Source organism: Copidosoma floridanum, unplaced genomic scaffold (assembly GCF_036245765.1).
Source record: "Copidosoma floridanum isolate Cflo_tuat_1 unplaced genomic scaffold, Cflo_Japanese_pri ptg000001l, whole genome shotgun sequence".
Classification (NCBI taxonomy): domain Eukaryota; kingdom Metazoa; phylum Arthropoda; class Insecta; order Hymenoptera; family Encyrtidae; genus Copidosoma; species Copidosoma floridanum.
Genome location: NW_028321878.1, coordinates 8,121,394 through 8,140,593, shown reverse-complemented (window position 1 = coordinate 8,140,593; position 19,200 = coordinate 8,121,394). Strand labels below are relative to the sequence as shown.

Here is a 19,200-nt window from a genome sequence, read left to right as displayed (position 1 = left end):
CTTGTACCCTCGTACGTCTCCGATCAATATCGGATGATTTCGCTTACGTGACGACGTCATACGTTACACAAACACAGGTTTTATACACTTGTACACGTATTTTGTCAGCACTCAGCAACGAGCAAGCAATCGTATACCTACTTATAGTATAATTTAAGCATCGTTTCTCCATCTTTTGGCGCTTAAACTCCTGTACTTTTCATCGCTAAGCCGTACCTTGCTGCTGTCCTCACAAATAATTGTGGTAAGCTTTTACTTTTGCATTATTGTTTTAACACGAGTTTTTGTCTCAATTAGCAATTTCACAAAATTTTGTCATCGTTGGACAAGTATCCGCACTTGGGTTCTTTTAGCCGGCACGTGGCTTGATAACCTATACAACATTTCATGTATTCATTCAAACGCTTAATTTGTGTCATTTTATCCTTAAATCATCGGTAATCATGACATCAAAGTTGAAGAATCCTCGATCTTGTTCCGTTATTTTACCTATATTCAAAAATTTTTTTTGGAGTCCGCAGTTATACTTACCTACTCGAGTTTAGCACGTGTGTATCTTTAGTGCGATCATTACACGTTAATTGATCAATAGTTAATTTTCCCTTTTTGCGACTGCTCCATTTCATCTAAATCTATCGTTTTCTGTATCATTTTATAGAAACATTTTCTATACGTTACCTTAAAGTGTTTGTACACACGTACCTCAGGTAATAAAAGCTCAAATAAAGCCTAAACTTTTATCTTGAAAATGAACACGAGAAGTGAAAACGTCTAATTTCCTAGTAAAGGCATATGTTAACTTTGACAGAATTAACTTGATGATTTATAATAATGAAAGTTAACATGAAGTTTTAATGATTTCTTGGAAAAATCATAACTGTTATAGTTAGAGTGTTGTTAACTTATATTAAGTTAGAAACATGATTTTTCCAGAGCATAGTATGACCAAAGCCCCAATTGTGAAAAAGAAGCAAAAGTCTAAACAACAGCAAAACATGGGTGTTAAGGATCGTCTTGTTGCCAAAAAAAATCAAGAGAAAAAACTTGTTCAAAAAACTGTGGGCAAACAAAAATTCGCCAACAAAGTGACAAAGCCTCAGCCAGCCAACCAGAAAGCTAAGAATGTTAAGAAGATGACCAAGAAACAACAGTTACCTGCTAAAAAACCTTTACAAAAGAAGAACGAAGAACTGGATAGTGATGAAGAAGACGACTCCGCAGAGGAAGATGAAGAGCTTACCAAGAACACCAAGCAGAAAAAGGGTGTCAAAATGTTTAAGGGTGTGAAAGCTGGTGACGAAGAAGATGACGACGAAGACGATGAGGATGTAAGTCTCGAGGACAGCGATGATGATGAGGATATGGATGACTCAGACGATGATGAAGACGACGACGAAGATGATGATGATGATGATGATGATGATGATGATGATGAGGAGGAAGAAAGTAAGTTGGACGCTAGTGGCCCTGGTTTGAAAGATTTGCTTGGAGACAGTTTGAAAGATGAAAGCAATGATGAGGACTTTGAAGAGGGTGACGGTAGTGATGACGACGACGACGACGAAGATGAGGATGTGTCTGATGATGAATCAATGCAGAATGTAGAAGGTGAGGATGATAGCGATGATGATGATGATGACGATGAAGATGAGGACGAAGATGAGGATGAAGACGAGAACGAGGCCAATGAATCTAAAGGTTCTGATCTCAAGACTTTGTTGGGTACGAGTTTGGATGACGATGACGATGATGATGAAGAATTCCAGAATGATGAGGATGAGGATGAAAGCGAAGATGACGAAGATGGTGAGGATGACGAGGATAACGAGGATGCGAGCCTCGAAGCATCTACTCCACCTAAAAAGTCAAAGAGAGAACCTAAGCCCACTAAAAAGTCCGAAAAACCGCTAGATAGCCCCAGAAAAAAATTGTCACCTGAAGAAAAAGCTGAATTGGACAAAAGAACCGTCTTTGTAGGAAACGTGCCCAAGGACGTCCAACAAAAAACAATAGAAAAACTGTTCAAGAAGTTTGGTGCAATCGAAAATATGCGCATCAGAGGTGCTGTTCCGGAAGATCCTAAAATGTCCTTCAAGGCTGCGACCATTACAAAGAAAATACACCCAAAAGTACAGTCAGTTTATGCTTACATTGTATTTAAAGATGCAGAATCTGCAGAGAAAGCTGTAGCGGTGAATGGTCACGTACTGGATGGACATACACTTAGAGTTGACGTTGTAGCCAACAAGGACAAAGCGCATGACGAGAAGAAGGCAGTATTTATAGGAAATCTTCCTTTTGGTATGTATTTAACTCGTTTCAAATAACTTACAGTGCAAATTTAAATAAAAAATGTTGCTTATTGGAAAAAATATTTTCTGTACTGTAGATAACTCAATGATATTAAATACTGTTTTCAGAAATAACGGAAGATCAAGTTCGAGCTCATTTCACGTCATGCGGCAACATGAAATCTGTTCACATAATGAAACATCGCGATACTGGACTGAGCAGAGGTGTTGGATATATTAACTTTATAGAGGAAGATTCTGTTGCTTTGGCATTAGAGTTAAACGGCACAAAATTAGGCAGTCGTGAAATCAGAGTAGCAATCTACCATACACCCAAACCTAAAGAGCGAAATCAGAAGAGGAAGAGGATTTCTGGTAACAAAGAACAGGGAAACAAGAAGTTCAAAACTTCTGAAGGACAGGCTGCCAAATCTGAAGTAAGCCATTATAAGTATTATTAATAGTTTGCTGAACCAGTTAATTAGAAAACTGTTTTGTTTAATTTTCAAGCATTTCGTTGGCAAAATTAAATTTTTACTTGGTTTCTCACGTAACAAGAAATTGTTTCTACTTTTAGCCCCTATTGATATTTTTCACGCATTTGACAAAACTTGGCGTATTTTTATAATTTTACAAATTAAAGAATAATTTCTGTAAATATTCGTGCAGTGTCAACGGTGCATGAAAATTTACCTCGAAAGTTTACTAATAGGTAGATTCTTATTTATGTTTCGTTTTTTTGTGATCAAGGGTGGCAACAAGCAAGGAAAAATGAAACAAAAGCGGTCCCAAGGAGGAGCCAAAAAAAATGAGGCAAACAAAAGCGTCAGCCAGAGTCCATCACCAAAAAAAGAAAAAGTAAAAAAAACATTCCAAGGTCAAAAAGCTGAAGTTAAGAAGAATTCGAAAGGTGCTAACAAAGGTGACAAGAAGAAAAAGATGATGGCTAAAAAGCTTGCAGCGGAAAAATAGACGGACTAACAAATTTTTAGAAACTTAATAATTATGATTCTATACTTCGCTCATGTCTTGTTTCAAATTTGTTTTATGATGTATTGTTTTGCAATGAATGAATGTGTAGTTATACCTTAGAGAAATCGACGCAGTACGCCACATAATTTCACTTCGTTGGCGAGAAATATTATTTTAAGAACTTATTCTGAATAAGCTATATTTTACTAATGTACGAAATGAATACATGCGTTTTATAACGAATTATACACAATTATTTCTTAGTTGAATTATTCTTTATTGATTCTTTCCTCCACTTGTCTTATTAACAGTATTTTTCCTGTATTTCTTTTGGAAAATATTTCATGTTATTTAATGTACAATTTTTACAAAACCGTTTAGAATAAAATAAGCTGCAATCTGTGCAGACTGAATTATGACACATATTGCAGTCACCACCCAGTACTAAAACTTTGTTTTTATTTGGAGGACTGAACGGATCCTTCATAATGTAACAATCTTCTGTATAAGTTAAATGCTTTGCAAATGGAGGTTTTGTTCCTTTGTAATCATAACGTTCCTCCAGGTTACAAATACAACATTTCCATATACCACCAGAGTCTTGAACGATCTTTGCAAGTGGTTCTCGACTTTTTGACTGTGATCTGATGTCTTTTGAACTGCCTGCAGAAACTGTTTCCATCCTATAAGAAATACGAAACATTTGTCTGTAATAGTTGGCCTTAATTTTGATAAGCCAAGAAAAAATAATATAATTATCTGCTTCACTTTGTGATGCACATCAAAGTTAATTTTAGAACATAAATTTAAACAAACGTTGAAATAGTTTTTAAGGAATAAATACATTATTTCGTAAAAATCTGCTTACTACTGTCAAATGTGATTTAAAGGTTTTACACAGAAGTACATGATACTTTTAAAAATAATTTATTCACAAGTAAACAATAGAAACCTTAACAAAAAGACCAAACATTAACTATTACTAGTCTTGAGCGAAGCCTCTACTTTGTTAGACTCTTGAGGCCACCACTGAGGTTTTACAACTTTTAAAATGCATTCCTTAACAGTCAACGTCTTTGCAGCTAAAGCCTCTGCAATTCTTATCAATCCTAAGCCATAAATTCCTTCATGTCCTCTAATCTTGCCCACTATTTTGCCACTTTCATTTACTATTTTTTCATCAAATTCAATTGACACATCACTGCTAGGGCAACTCAATGTCAGAGGCATGAGACGTTTCCTAACTACTCCAGTGTGGTGTGTTCGAGCTGTTAATTCCTGTCCAATGTAGCATCCTTTGTGGAAACTAACACCATGCAGGTAATCACAATTGATTTCCAAGGGAAAGGATGAACCAGGCGGCAAATCTTGAACGCCCTCACCTATGCCTTGCTTGTAACGAAAGGCCCTGTAACTCGATGCACATTTTCGTTTAGTCAAACTTGGCTCCAAATGTTTAATAATTTCGGTGTCCGTTACACTGGATTCTGTCAAAACTCTCAATCCTAAATCCAATATTCTGGGATCAGAATAAATCGAGATTTTATCGATCAGCTTACTGGAATTGTTGTCCCCACTTCCACATGGAAATATCCTACCTTCCAGTTTTGAATCATTTTTGTTATCATTTTGAGGTACAATGTTGTCATCGAAGACACTCCAGATCTTCATACTACTGTTCATAGGCTGTATATCGACTGTTCTACGCAACCTATAAATCTTTAAATGTTTCAACAAACCGTCAACCACAGCTAAATCACATTCCACTAAGTAAGTGTCGGCTTCTTGTGCTTTATAAATAATCGTGTCGTAGAGGACTCTACCCTTGGTATTGAGGAAGACCGAATAAATACTGGCTGCTCCTTCTTTGAGGTGTCTCATGTCGTTTGTAATGAGGCCTTGCAAAAAGTCGGGTACTTCCTGGCCGGTGAGACGAAGTAAAGTCCTGTGCTCCAAACAGACGAGGCTCTTTGTAGATGTTTGCGTTAGGTTGCGCTTGACTGAAGTTATTGCGCTGTGCTTTGCACCACGTAATAAAGCAATTCTTGCAAGTTTCATCATTTTGTTGTAGTTTATGTTAGTTTACTTATCTAACTACAAAAACAATTTCGACATTGTAGTTTTGTGTGATATTGATTATTGTTTGAAGTAAGCAAATTTTTACACTTTTTCAAAGTAAACATAATATTATTTGTTTGAACATGGTAAAGCCAGTCTAACCTAAATTGCGTTTGATTTTGATTTATAGTGATTTACAGAAGGTTTCAAACGTTTTTTACCACTTTATACATTATTAACTGGTACGATGTATTATTGAAAACTGTTATAGAGTAAAATTAAGTGAGATCAAGCCAAGTGAAAATACTTATATATTCAAAAAATATAACCGACAATTGCCGGTGTATACATGCATCATTGCGCAACAACAACGTACTTTCGTACTTACAATACGTAAGATCCGTCAACCAATCGGGGCGCTGATCTGATCTGATATGAATTTTTTTTTTGAAGCAAGAAAGATTTGCGATACATCGATATTTTCAGTTTATCGTTCCACCCCCTATCGCATATTTTGTGCGCGCTAATTAAGATTAGATTCAAATTAATTTTGGTGCTTTGGCCTCATAAATACTACAATGAGTTGATTTTGGAACGTTTTAAGATGAAATGAACAATGGGGTTGATAAATAACTATAGATTTGTGAAAGATCTTCATGATTGAAGTAAAAAAAATATTTTGAAATTGATAAACATTAGCTTGTTTGAAAATTACAGGTATGCGTGAATAGGGACTTTAGTTCAAATGAACGTCAAACGGTTGTAATCAAAACTTTAAAAATTTTTTATTTCAACTTGTATTCTTTTTTTCTTATACAATATAATTTAACTGCTCAAGCCGATCTCTTAAAAAATATTATCTTTCAACATTATATTAAATACTTTTTACATTACGTTATGTTACAGTTATTTAACAGCTTTAAGGACTACATCTAATGTAACGGGAATGAGCTTGTTATTTTTCAATAAATATAGCTGTCCATCAGTTAAATCGTACTCTTCACTTGATTTAGAATTAGAAGTCTTGCCTGAAAGAATAAATTATAATTGATTAAAACACAAAGACAACATGAAACTTACAATTTATACATCATACACGGTTTATGGTCATATTTTTTTATTTAAAAATATCGTTTTTCGATACCGTAGGGAATAATTCAACAATCAGTATGATTGGAAACGATAGAAGGATGTAAAAAATTATAGTGTAATGAGTACTTAATAGAGTAATATGTTGAAAATGTTACCTGATTGTTTTTTCAGTTTTACTGACAACGACTGACCAGGAGATGATTGTTTATCAGGAATAGACTCGGCATCTGTGTTGTCAATCAAATTTGCTTCAAAAGCATCTTCGTCGCTTTCCACGGAATTTTTCGTTTTCCGCGTACGTTCTGGAAGTTTTCGCTTCTTCCATGGCTGATTTTGTTGGGGGAATTCTTTCTGTACTTTTGTTATAGATCTTTTAGGCCGAATAGGCTCAGCACTGGATTGTGGGATATTTTTCCTTTGTACAGAATTATTTCTTTTTTGAGACTTTTCTGAAGGATTCCTATTAGTTTCTGAGTTCTCATTCAAAGACATTTCTTTTTTTATGTTCACTATAAATTCTTTTGAAGCACTGCATGTTAATTCTTGTTCATTGTTTTGTACTTCACCCTGTACTTCACTTGTGGTTGTATCCAACTCCTCTGCCATGAAATGTGTATTGAAAGGATGGATTTCCGTATTAAACGGATAAATTCCTGATTTAGAAAACCCATTTACAGCATCTTCCAATGTGGCAGTTTTCGTAAAAGCATTTCCTAACAACTCTGCTATTCGATTGATCGTCACAGTCTTGGGGCTATTCAGTTGTAGCCACTGTCTCACTTCAGCGATGTAATTATTACTAAAAGATTTACTAAAAGACACATCAATGGGTTGTATTTCATGCTTTATAAATGCAGAGACACAAACTATAATAACACCATTTTCTTCAGCTAGATCTGTTACATCAAAGCATTTTATGTAACCGACATGTGCATTGAGTATGAGTAAAACAGGATTTTCTTTGGTTGAGCCAGAAAACTCGATGAATTTCATCAGCCAACGATAAAAAATTTCGCTCTGAATGCAACCATTAGGATGACATTCTGCCCATGTACCTTCAGGAGTGCCTTGCAAATATGTGTCATCAATCGTCATTCTAGGAAACACAATCATCATCGGCATGTACTCGCCGCTCGCTGAAAAGCATACCTTGATAGTTACAGTATCACCTGCCTCATCTGGAGGGATAACATCAGTAAGTCGTTTGTTTTTCGTAGCTGGGGTAATTTTTGGCATTTCATCTGGTACAATAATAATACTCATTTCATCTGCATTGTAGATTCTAGAGGCTGGAAACTCATATTGTTTCATCACAGAATTGAGAACAGAAAAAAATTCTAATACAGCTTCTTCGTTTAACTCCAAGGGATCTGATCCTGATATTCGTTCTGCTTTTTTGATGGATAGCTGTGGATGCCGTTTGATAAAATTGGTCATCCAATCTTGTCCAGCTAATCCTTCTTTCTTGTTAAATCGGTGATTAGGCTGGTATCTTTCTGCAAATTGAAACGCCAGTCTTCTAACGTCTGTGCGTGTGAACACAAATAGTTTGTCTTCCAGTGCTTTCAAGTATTTTGCAAGTAAATCTTCTTCTTCGTCTGAAAATGCTTTGCGAAAACCTGGAACTAGAAAAGTATAACTTTTAAGGATGATGTAGATGCATGTACATGTAGGAAAATGTGGGGCAGGCAATGGACATCAATCATAGAAAAAGTTACAAAAAATAAACGTATTCAAAACAACTTTGACTAAGACAATGCCTCTTTCAAAGCACACATCAGAATAATTAAAATAATTCTTAATTAGTATAATACACTGACAATAATTCCATTAAAAATAAATAGTGTCTATCATTTAAACTATGAAACGCCTACAACAATAGGATGGATTATTTAAAATTAGTTTCAGCATTTAAAAGCCAAATTTAGTATTTCAATGCAACAATCTTTAAATTTGATGTACATCAAAAACAATTACTTGTGGAATGACAAATTTTACCCTTTTCCTCATAATCTGGTGAATTGATACATTGAATCTTTCTTTGCAAAGTACTCCTTGGTATGCCAAATTTTTTTGCAGTACTTGCAATGGTTTTTCCACTATTTACACTTTCAATAGCCAATTGCATCTGCTCCTCAGTCCATTTGTTTTTGTTTCCTTTAGGTATGTAGGTACGAACCATTTTTATTAGTTATTTACACTGAAATATAGGAAAGACCCAAAAAAACTTAACCTTTGAGGTTTGCAACTGTTTTAATGTTTTTGAAACCATAAACCTCTATATATAGATGTACGCCTTCGATACAAAAAACATATACTTATCACACACTTCATCGCTGTTCCAGCTGTTTCTACTTCTGCATTCTGACACCGCATGCCAGATGGGCATTAGCAGCGCCGCATGCCCACAGTGGATTGCCCCTTAGAGAATATGCCTAACAAAATTTCGATAGTTCGATTATCATCGACAATCGTTTGGTTCACTCGATTACTTGTCGTAGTGTCCATCGGCCATCGGATAAACTACCTAATCTTAATCATTTTTATTTATGATAATATTAATAATTTTCATAAAGCATACACTGCTTTGATCTTTGTCTAGATAAAATAAATTACAAGTACATACACCATGATTAACGAAGGGAACAAAAGAAACGGAACGAATGTGAAACTGCCCAGAACGAGTACAAATTAACGAACGAACGATGGTAACCGAACGCGCCCTACCTATTTTTATAACAAAATTTACAATCAAGTACTTCGATTATTAGATTTATAGATAAGAGCTCAGTATCAGACGTTTGTCGTTTTGGCACTTTGGTAACGTTTATTTGTGGAATACAGCATATACCATGTAGAAGTTGTTATGTGTTTTTCTCTTTGCTCATTTCGTCATTGTTGCTAGACTTTAAAAACTGTGAAGCCTTGCCATTTAACGTTAAAAAATAATATATTATTTATCCAAACGATGAGTCTTCTTATTGTTTTAAAATTAAATTACTCGTTACGTATATTTTACATGTAATTAAGGTATTGTATGAGTACTGATGGCATTAAAATCTGAAGATACGGTACGAGTTCAGTTGTTGTCGGTGTGATAACTAACTTTTTTTTTTTTTTTTTTTCATTAACATCGTAAAAAAACGTTTAGAAAATTTATTGAAAATTAAAACCATCTACTACTACTAACATGTATGAAAAAAAACTATTTTTAATGAACATCGAGTAGAACCGAGATTCATCGCGTGTAAAAAGAATTCCTCCTCAGAAATTAAATTTTTTTGTTAGATTTTTGATGATCATACTTTAATCCTCATCGAATAGTACTTATGACCACATAATATATCTGGGACGTTTCTCATCAAGTTAATTTTCGATGTATGAATATCTAAAAAAAACGTATTTTTTTGTTAATAATTTTACCACAACCAAGCTGATTCGAACTCTTTCAAGACAAAACCGTATATTTTAATACCTATTTAAACCGATTCCACTTGAGAACCAAACAGAATTAAAATTAAAAATGCTACCTAAGGTCATACAAAGGAGAATAGTATTCAATTATGACAAAAAAAAAAAAAAAATTTATGACTTGTTACACTTTTTACCACACTCGTGATTTTTCACTCGTTTTGCAAAGCTTCCTCTGGACGTCACCGGGGAATCACAGAAGAAAATTGCCATTCGTTTTGAATACGAAAGTAAATCCCCAAGAATTTTTCCCTTCGGCTGACATTTATATGCGTGAAGAGCTAGTATTAAGAGTATATAAACAGCTTTTGTACCAACTAGAGATCAAACTCATTTTGGACTCGTTACGTTTTGATAGCTGAATCGCAATTTTACAAAAAAAATGAAAGTTTCGTTGTTATTTCTTGTTTTTACTGTGTTATTATGCGTAATTCACGCACTGCCGTTCGATGGTATGTTAAAAATACTAATTAACAACTATAGTTATATAATATCATAGTATATTGTATCAACAATTAAATTTGATATCCGGTATCTCACTAAAATAATTAAAAAATCTTCTTGCATGCACTCTTTTTTTTTTTTTTTTTCTTTGTAATGTACGCTAATTTCATTGCATTTTTTGGATTTTTATATCTACATAGATTTTATTTTTAAGGAAATTTCTTACAACTACGTGATAACAACAATAAAACTGCATTTGTATATATGCAGTCATAAGAATTGCATTGGATGTCTCGTGTAAAATCGTCTCACACATTCATCAATATTTCAAGAAATTTTTTTAACTCAACTCTACATATTTATGTATTTTATAATAAATGGTGCAAGTCTGTGAATGCAAGATCAAGTAGTTAAGACTCACTTATCTACGAAAGTTTTTTTTTTCAATCACGCTAAAGGCCAAAGCTCAATCCACGCGTGATGAAAATTAATATACCTATTAATAGTTTTCTCTAAGCATCAGCAATATCATGCATTTTTCCACATTGACTGAAAAATTTAATACAAAGATATCATGAAATATGATTTGTATGTTACTACATTTGGTATCTCGGTTATTTTTCAAATTAACTTTATCCTGGTTTGAGGGAAAAAATAAGAGAAAATAATTTTTATAAAAAAAAAAAAAACAGTAATTAGCATAACATTTTCACACAAACGCAGGATTCGAAGATGCGAATGAATTGGAGTTTTGGCAGGGAACAAACGATGGTGATGGAGTGCGACAGCGCCGAGTTACGTGTGACTTGATGAGTTACGGTGGAAAAGTTGGTCATGCTGCTTGTGCTGCCAATTGTTTGAGTATGGGCAAAGCTGGTGGAAGGTGTAATGACGGCACTTGCCAATGTCGCAAGTATGTCAAAAATGAAAAAAGTTTAATAAATTAATAAAATTATCTTTCATTTATTAATATTAAAAACTCATCATTTGCTAGATTTATTTTGATGTGATCAATCTTGATGCTTGTGCACTATTTTGATTCATGCAGAAGCTCGTTATAAGAATTTTTTTTTTTTTTAACATTTTTTTCACGGACATTAAAAAATAGAGTAATTCAAAGGTAAACAGCAAAAAACATTTATTTGAGGAAAATGAGCATTTATTGAAATCATGTTATATATTAATTTTTATCAAATAAATCATTTCCTTATGACATAATATTTAACAGATTTAAATAAATATTTATTTTATTCAAACAAATAGTTTTTAATTGTATTAAAGTAAACGTTTATTTGGATCAACACAATTTTTTTTTTCAATGTCTACTGTTCATTATTATGAGGTAATACATAATAGAAATATGAACTTACGTTGACAATGATAATTACTATTGTATTTAATTTCAGGACGTCATTCAAAGATCTATGGAATAAGAGATTTGGTTGAACTGACAGCAATCGAAAAGCTTATCTAGCTCAGCCCTACTCTTATGAAAATAAAAAGTTTCTTTATACATATATAAAACTATCAAAGCTTTTGTACTTTATAAATTATTAAATGTAAAAATAAATACGTATAAAAAATTAATATGCAACGTGATGCAATTTTTTCCTTGAAGCTACAATTTCAAAAATTTGCAGACGTTTAAGTTTGTTGGTTTTTTAGTTACAATATTATATTGAAAATAATCTTTTTTTTTTTACTTTTAAGTAAGTAAATTAATGAATGTTCACCAGCAGGGCTCATTTTATAGGCACAACTAATTATGTAGGTAATTATGCTTACATAAATTCGTTTAAAAGTGGCATATGTGTATCTCGTCTACGGTAATTGTCGAACTTGCGCAAAAATCATCTGCCTGACACATTGCGTTATACACACTTGATCTCAAACAACGTATTTAAACATATTATGGTAGCAATTTTTTTACTCACGTATCATCAAAAAAAAAAAAAAAATGTTTTAATAGTACTTTACACAAATCGCAAAATGTTTTCTCCAAAATGCATAATCAGGATTTTATCATTGTTTTATCACTGCTGTAAACAATTTTTTTATGTTTTCAGAAAAGCTTATTAAAATTTACATGCTTTTTCGTACAGCTGAAAAGTTACCCGGTTGTTTAAATCGTTTATTCTTGACTAAGAACAAATTACGGGAAAATTATAATATCAAAACCCAAGTTTAAAAAGAATTTCGTCATGAAATAATGGAACGCGTCGGGCATGCATGGATTTTCGCGAAATGACCCATGTAGGAGAGAAAGACAGAGAAGCGAGCCGATCTCGGCCGAGGAGTCCCGAAGATCGGCCGCGAAACAGAGCGCGCTCTCTCACGGCAAAGTTCACCGTTCGCCGCAGTTTTCTCTCGGTCGTCGGTTCGTCAGTCGGCTCGGTATTACCACGACGTACGGGTGCGCGTCGCGTCGTTCGATCATCGTGTCCTGTTGTCGATTCTTCGATAAATATACCCGTAATAACATTGTGCGTATGTGCACCGCATAAACTTGGTTCTATCCCTTTGTTATCACCGATAATCCAAAGTTTTGCCAAACTTGTGTGCGCCTACGCAAGCTGGATAGCGCACTGCGCGGCAAGAGGACAACGATGTGGCTGTTTCGGAGCCGCTGCTGAGCGAGAGCGAGCATACACAACATATAATAATATATTATATACGCAAGTACCAACGATAAATTAATGCTGTAGCTGCGCGGATCATCGGCTGGCGGACAGCTCGAGAGTGTTGTTATTGTTTGTTGTTGCAAAATAATATCGTTTTGCGCGGGTGAGGTTTCGGAGAGTTTGAAGAAAAAAAAAAAAAAAAGTCGAGAGAAGCCCCAAGATGTCGACGAGCACGAGGATCTACACGGACGGTCACGAGATCGATGGCAGCTGGGTGCTGAGGATCTACGTGACCGACCTGAGCGTCGAGCGGAGCTTGAGAGTCAAGGGCGACCTGCACATCGGCGGTGTCATGCTGCGCCTCGTCGAGGATCTAGGTACGTGTGTCTGTGCTGTATACTCGGTTACCGATCACCCAGAGAGAGAGAGAGAGCCTCCCCGACTTTCCTTTTTCCTCCTCCTCCGTCTTTTGTATATTATAGCGTTGTTGCTCTTTTATCTCTTAAGTTTATCGCTCCTTCCTTTCGGAAGTTTTCTTCTCCGTGGCTCGTCGTCGACGACGGTCCTCTTTTGCCGTCTAGACACGAGACTCCGATTTATTTCGGCCCGCCAGATAAAAATATCTCGCTTATACTTACGCGCGAACCCCGGAGCTGCTGCCTGCAGTGGTATGTGTGTATGTGGGCCCCGGTCGTGTGGCTCTCAATGGGAGATCGCGTGGCCAGATATACACCCAAGTGGAGGCGTAAAATTTTCTGTGACCCTAAAATTTAAGAGGAAAACTTATACATCGCTTGTCATGCGGTTTTTTTTTCTTTCCATTATCGTTATCTACCGAATGCCCGATGCATTTTTTCGATATCTTTGATTTAATAGTCACTGAAATGTACTGCTACCAAAAACATTTGCGACTGATAAAAAATGTTGTATTTTTACTGTTATCAACAAAGTAAGTAATACTAAAAACAGCTTTGTATTGTTATTAATGATAAATCTAGGCCAAGAGAGCTTTGGTAGGTCCAAATCAAAATTGAAAGTTTTAGTACAACATAGTATCGATTTAAAATATGTACATGTTGTTTTAATAGGTGATACCAATCAAAAGTTTTATATCGAACGAACGTAATAACGATTAATAGCATTATAATTAACTTTTAGTTTCAGAGACGTCTTTAAACAAGTAAAATTGTGTATACAGTGCACCAAACTTAAACAAGTTTTATTCAGTCAAGAAGACTCCCTTTTAACAATAGTTCCATTCATAACAAATGATTTTTATATCATTATCTATATTATCAAAATACACGAAGATTCAATAAAAACGTGTAATTTCGAGTACAAAAATTGATATTAATTTTACAGACATTAATTTTTTTACAAACATGTTGAAATATTGCAAATTGCTATTTAATTAAGCTCTTATAAGTAAGCAGTTCTCAAATAACTCAAGATTAGTCGTAGTATGAGTGACATAACTATTTATATGAAGTTTTGTCAATGACTCATTTTAAAGTATTTGTTCTTCCTGATAAATTCAGGTATGTTGCAATAGAGAACGTCGGATTAGTTAACAGCTCATACATGTTAACTGAAATTAACGTTTTGTTTTAAAAGGCTAGTTTGAAAATATAGATAAATATTTTACTTGAAATTTATCGTACACATCCCACTTGCACAGCAGTATAACGTCCACTAAGGCAATGCTAAGCTTTAAACTTTGATTACATAACATTTTTGTCTCGTATACTTAAATGTTTAGTATAAATCAACCTTTTCTTCAAATCACCTCCTGACTGAAGCTTTTTCTACTACTGGCTATACATAGTTGATCGAGACTGATACAGTGTGGCTTGTTTATGGCAGGTAGGGTAAAGTTTTAAAATATTAATTATAATGGAAGTTTTTTTAATAACTCTTCAGTCAGTTGTCTCTATGTAGCCATACGTTAAATAAACGTTTACAGCTGATTATTGGACAAGGCAAAATACTTATTGAAGGTTGACTCTGATTTTTGGCCCACAGTATTTAATCAGCTTTAAAGAGGATTTGTAAAATACAAACTCTTATCTAAATGAGAAAAAAAATTATAGTCAGTTGTCAGCTGTGGTTATCACCAATACGCCAGAATATATAATGCCATTAGGTTGACGAGAAAAAAATTTTTGACGGCTGTTTTCATAAGCTGTGAGGCTATAGAATGCAAAGTATCTCAAGTATTGGGAAGCTATTAATACGTTGACCGTTTCAACTATAAATCGTAAAAGAAGTTGTGAAAAAAAAAATTTTCGATGTGAGGTGGGGGAGTTGGTGCTGAGGCAAAACAATGAAAGATCAAAATTTGTCTTACAAACTGCTTGTGAGGGTTGCTTGCGCTCGTTTTGGAGTCTGGACTTTCCTTGTACTACAAACAAAAATATGAAAAGTAAAAAAAAGAGGGGGACCTTTTGAATTGGCGCACATGACCTTGAACTTTTAGGATCCAACTTCCACACAACATGTGATCGTCATACCATAAAAAAATCTGGTAGTTTAGCTATTTCTACATGTACAGGAAGAGGGTAGTTACTTAAGGAATATTTTCGTTAAGTTGCGTAAATACAAATACTTGCCATTACATACAGGTTCTTTCTATTCGAGACAAGTGTTATTTAAATTTTCACTTATAACTGTACCAGATATCAATCATTTAAACTGATTTTTTTAATTCTCAGTGCACTAGATCATTGTATTTTGGATGCGTAGTATCGGGTATTACGTGTAGCTTCTATTTTTTATTATATTTTTAAACGACAGCTGATTCTGATTTGGTATTAGAATTTGTTTTCGTAAATACAATAAATTGTTGTTTTGTTTGTGCACATAGTTAATAATTCACATTACATGACACGATTACTCTTGTAATTGCTGACTTGATAAATACAAATATTGATCATACAAGCGAGTTCATAAGTTTGTTTTTTTTCCACACGCTGTGACAGTATTTTTAATAACCGAGAGAGAAGAAGCTCGTACGTCAGCGAAACTTGATGCTATGTAATCCAAAATAATGTCAGACTACAGGGGGGTCTTTCCCGCCGTTTCATTTTCCTCGATTTTCCATTAACTTTACAAACAAAATAATTCGACACTCGGCGGAAAAAACCAAGTGAGACCACGCTTTGTACACAAATATATTTTTAAACACTTGAGGATAACAAAAAAAAAAAAAGTTGACAATAAAATTAGAAGGAGGGTACAAAAATTGCACGACCATCGCTGACGAAGCCGTACATGCGCAGCAATAAGCGAGTAATGCTAAAAGCTAGAGCTTCGATTTGTCTCTGGTGTAGATCGAATTTCAAACGTCCAGCAGGTATCCTCCTCGAGTATCAACCCCTTCTCTTGTTTGTCTTTTTTTTCAGTCATGTGTTGTACGTAAAAAAATCGTTAGAAAATCACAAACGCGTAATTTGTACCACCCGATTTTTTTATAAAACCATCATATTAATATGATTATCAACCTGCTGGTATTCGATGAAAACTTATTAATATTTTTTCTCCAGGGAAAATAGATCGATCTCATCTAGACTCATGCACAGTTACCCATTCGTGTATTTTTCCTCCCAACGTTAATACACGCTCTCGATGGTCCCGATACACTACTTATCCGCGATGCTCTCAAGCAGGAGTGTCTCTGAGTGGGAGCAAAAAGCCACATACTCTTGGACAAACTAGTTTCGCCATAAACATCGTTTGCACCGCTGACAAACGGCCAAGAAGAAGTATGCACGCATACACACTTTTACAGATAAACAGCCGGTGTGGCAAGGAATTGCACGTGGGAGAGAAAAAAAAATCTGAGTACGTAAACAAAAAAAAGCTCCAGAGTTATAGAAAGGGCGAGGTTTGAGCAACTATTGGTAGCATTGCATAGGTATCCGATTCGTCGAGGGCCTAGGAAGTGCAAGACGCCCATAATTTGATGGCTACTTTCGAGGCTACTTTTATCAAACATCCGCCCTTGTTTTTATTCAGAAATTTTTTGTTAGGTATCAGGAAAAAGTACCCCCCACCCCCCCGGCACATTTTAAAGATTCTGACCTCCGTATTTTTTTTTTTTTTTTTCGTAGTATACTTTTTTATAAATAAGAAAATGATGAATAAAACATCAACTTTCAAAAGCATAAGATAATTGTTATTTTATCTTATTGTTGTTTGAAAAGAAAAAACAACTTATCGTGCATTGTTGTTTCAGATAAGAAACGTAATAAAAAAATGTAGTCACAAATCTGAAATTTCCCCCGCATAAATTACACAGTTTATAGTGATGCTTCATCAAATATTTTATTAAGAATTATTTAACAATATCGAAATTAAATTTGAAAATGGGGGGTATCAATTATGAAGAAACGGATTTTCTAAAGTATCTAAATTTTCAAAATTTAAGTTAATACTGATTTTTGAGGAATTGTTTCAAAAAACAGATTTGATAAAAATCGTTATCAGGGGAAAACTTTCACCTCATTAATTTTTATGTTAAATTACTCGGCTGTGTACGTACCATCGGTAAAAAATTTTTAATATTACGTAGCATGTCATATACGTCTAACGTATTCGGCCGTGGGTTTTACACCAATGAGTTCTTGTAAAAAGCACGCATGAGTGATAAAGATAAGTGGACGAGATAAGAAAGAATGTTGTGCGTCATATCTTCAAGTGCTTTGATGTAGAAAATTCTCACGCAACGTGCAATGCCATTCGAAGCAATAAAAAAAATTTTTTTTTAAATTGATATGTGTATGATTTAACAGACGAATGACATCAATTAGGCGAAGTACCAAAGATCAATTGTAGTTTACTTTCAGGCATGTTCAATTTGAAAGCTTCAAATATATATTAATACGTAAGAATGAAAGTAGACTGCATTAACTGCAACATGGGTTTCAAAAAATTTTAATATATTTTTTGAGGTACTTCAAGCTTATTTGCTATTACAAGTTTGCATTGTTGTATTGATGTCACAGTACTTCATACCAGCGAACTTATGACTTCTTCATCACCGCAAAACGTAATTTTTTTAAACTTTGCGACAGTAGAAAATCAGAAAATAACGTCTCATGAATATTGTTGTCTTTTGTAGAGAAAGTTGTGTAACTTTCGTTAAAAAACGATGTAAAAAAATAAAATAAAATAAAAAAAAAAAGTGAATCATGGACATTAAGTGAATGAGGGTAAAAGTTCATTGTCGCAACCAACTGGACCACATCCGGCGAGATCCGGAGTACAATGAAATTATTCCGGACTGTCAATTTCCATTACTGTCCCCCCTTGAACCGAACCATTACATTTACCAAAGATGTACCTATACACCGCCCTCCTTACCCATGCAGATACACGAAGGTCAAGAACTCGCGCGTGCAGGAAATGTCAGAGAAGGCAACAAGAGGACGGGGCAGAAAGAGAGCCCCAGGAATACTTTGTCCCCTGATCCGTCCGAGCGGCTCCACTCGGATAGAGGGGGATATGGTGTATCTTCCTTCCGATGAAAATCAGTTGACCCCGTCGACAAAGGCTGAATAACCCCACGAAAGAGCAGTGCCAAGGATCCACCGAGACAAGCTGCGGATAACGGAAGCGCAATTAAGATTCTCGTATCTATACGTATATGTATATGCTTTGGTGAAAGTAAATCGAGAATCTAACGCGCGACAATTTGCTCTCTCGTTTGTTAAAAAAAGTCACCGTTCGATCGGATGTAGTTTTTATAAACATTGGAAATAATATAGGCGGCTGTTCAATCTTAAGTTGTACATTTTTTTTTTTTCAACGCCTACAAACCTCCATTGGTGCGGTCTGTATATATCATATATACGTCAAGATTTCCCTCATAGAAACAGAGAGTGCAAGAACTGCAGTGGGTGTCTCGGAATCGCTCGGCTATATATCCGAGGCTGTGCGTGAGTGGATGTGTGTAGGTGGGTTAATACGTTACGTATATAATATACCTATACACCATACTGGCAGAGAGGCCGTATTGCGTATATTTCTAGTTGCCGTACGGACTCTCTGCCAATTTTAGAATAGCGAGTATATATAATATAGGTATACATACTTTGCGCATGAAAGCGAATCTTTTAATAATGGGGTGAGCTGTATACCCATCTGAGATGCGTGTGTGTGTGTGTTGATGTTTTATGCGGGCGCAATCTTGAGTATACGTGTGATACTGGCCACTGTAATTATAGTCTATGGCCCACATAAGTGGTGCTAAA

At 34.9% G+C, this 19,200-nt stretch overlaps 5 protein-coding genes across 6 annotated transcripts in view; 3 read left to right on the top strand and 2 right to left on the bottom strand.

Annotated features, from left to right (window-relative positions):
* Positions 1-87: 87 nt before the first annotated feature.
* On the top strand, positions 88-3,535 carry LOC106639816 (uncharacterized). Its single transcript, XM_014353598.2, has 4 exons — positions 88-244; positions 934-2,301; positions 2,421-2,728; positions 3,042-3,535. The coding sequence occupies exons 2-4, from the start codon at positions 942-944 to the stop codon at positions 3,261-3,263; spliced, it is 1,890 nt and encodes a 629-aa protein (XP_014209084.2). The 5' UTR covers positions 88-244; positions 934-941; the 3' UTR covers positions 3,264-3,535.
* A 367-nt stretch (positions 3,536-3,902) lies between these two features.
* Positions 3,903-5,740, bottom strand: LOC106639775 (iron-sulfur cluster assembly factor IBA57, mitochondrial). 2 transcript variants are annotated; one of them, XM_089594628.1, is made up of 2 exons: positions 4,216-5,467; positions 3,903-3,946 (listed from the first exon to the last, which is right to left on the bottom strand). In XM_089594628.1, the coding sequence occupies exon 1, from the start codon at positions 5,322-5,324 to the stop codon at positions 4,236-4,238; it is 1,089 nt and encodes a 362-aa protein (XP_089450754.1). In that variant the 5' UTR covers positions 5,325-5,467; the 3' UTR covers positions 3,903-3,946; positions 4,216-4,235. The 2 variants fall into 2 exon arrangements, with proteins under 2 accessions (XP_089450754.1, XP_089450803.1); XM_089594677.1 differs by lacking the exon at positions 3,903-3,946 and adding an exon at positions 5,710-5,740 and having other exon boundaries at positions 4,175-5,357.
* A 341-nt stretch (positions 5,741-6,081) lies between these two features.
* Positions 6,082-8,741, bottom strand: LOC106639776 (uncharacterized). The gene is made up of 3 exons (XM_014353538.2): positions 8,412-8,741; positions 6,569-8,038; positions 6,082-6,349 (listed from the first exon to the last, which is right to left on the bottom strand). The coding sequence occupies exons 1-3, from the start codon at positions 8,593-8,595 to the stop codon at positions 6,228-6,230; spliced, it is 1,776 nt and encodes a 591-aa protein (XP_014209024.2). The 5' UTR covers positions 8,596-8,741; the 3' UTR covers positions 6,082-6,227.
* Positions 8,742-10,902: 2,161 nt separating this feature from the next.
* LOC106639795 (defensin) lies at positions 10,903-11,774 on the top strand. The gene is made up of 3 exons (XM_023389185.2): positions 10,903-10,933; positions 11,052-11,241; positions 11,735-11,774. Exons 1-3 carry the CDS (start codon positions 10,903-10,905, stop codon positions 11,772-11,774), a joined length of 261 nt encoding a protein of 86 aa, XP_023244953.2.
* Positions 11,775-12,710: 936 nt separating this feature from the next.
* LOC106639827 (unc-112-related protein) overlaps positions 12,711-19,200 on the top strand; it is a 92,639-nt gene continuing 86,149 nt past the window's right edge. Inside the window, exon 1 of the mRNA XM_014353617.2 lies at positions 12,711-13,326. Coding sequence (XP_014209103.1) covers positions 13,170-13,326 — 157 coding nt within the window. The 5' untranslated portion in view covers positions 12,711-13,169. The remainder of the gene's footprint in view (positions 13,327-19,200) is intronic.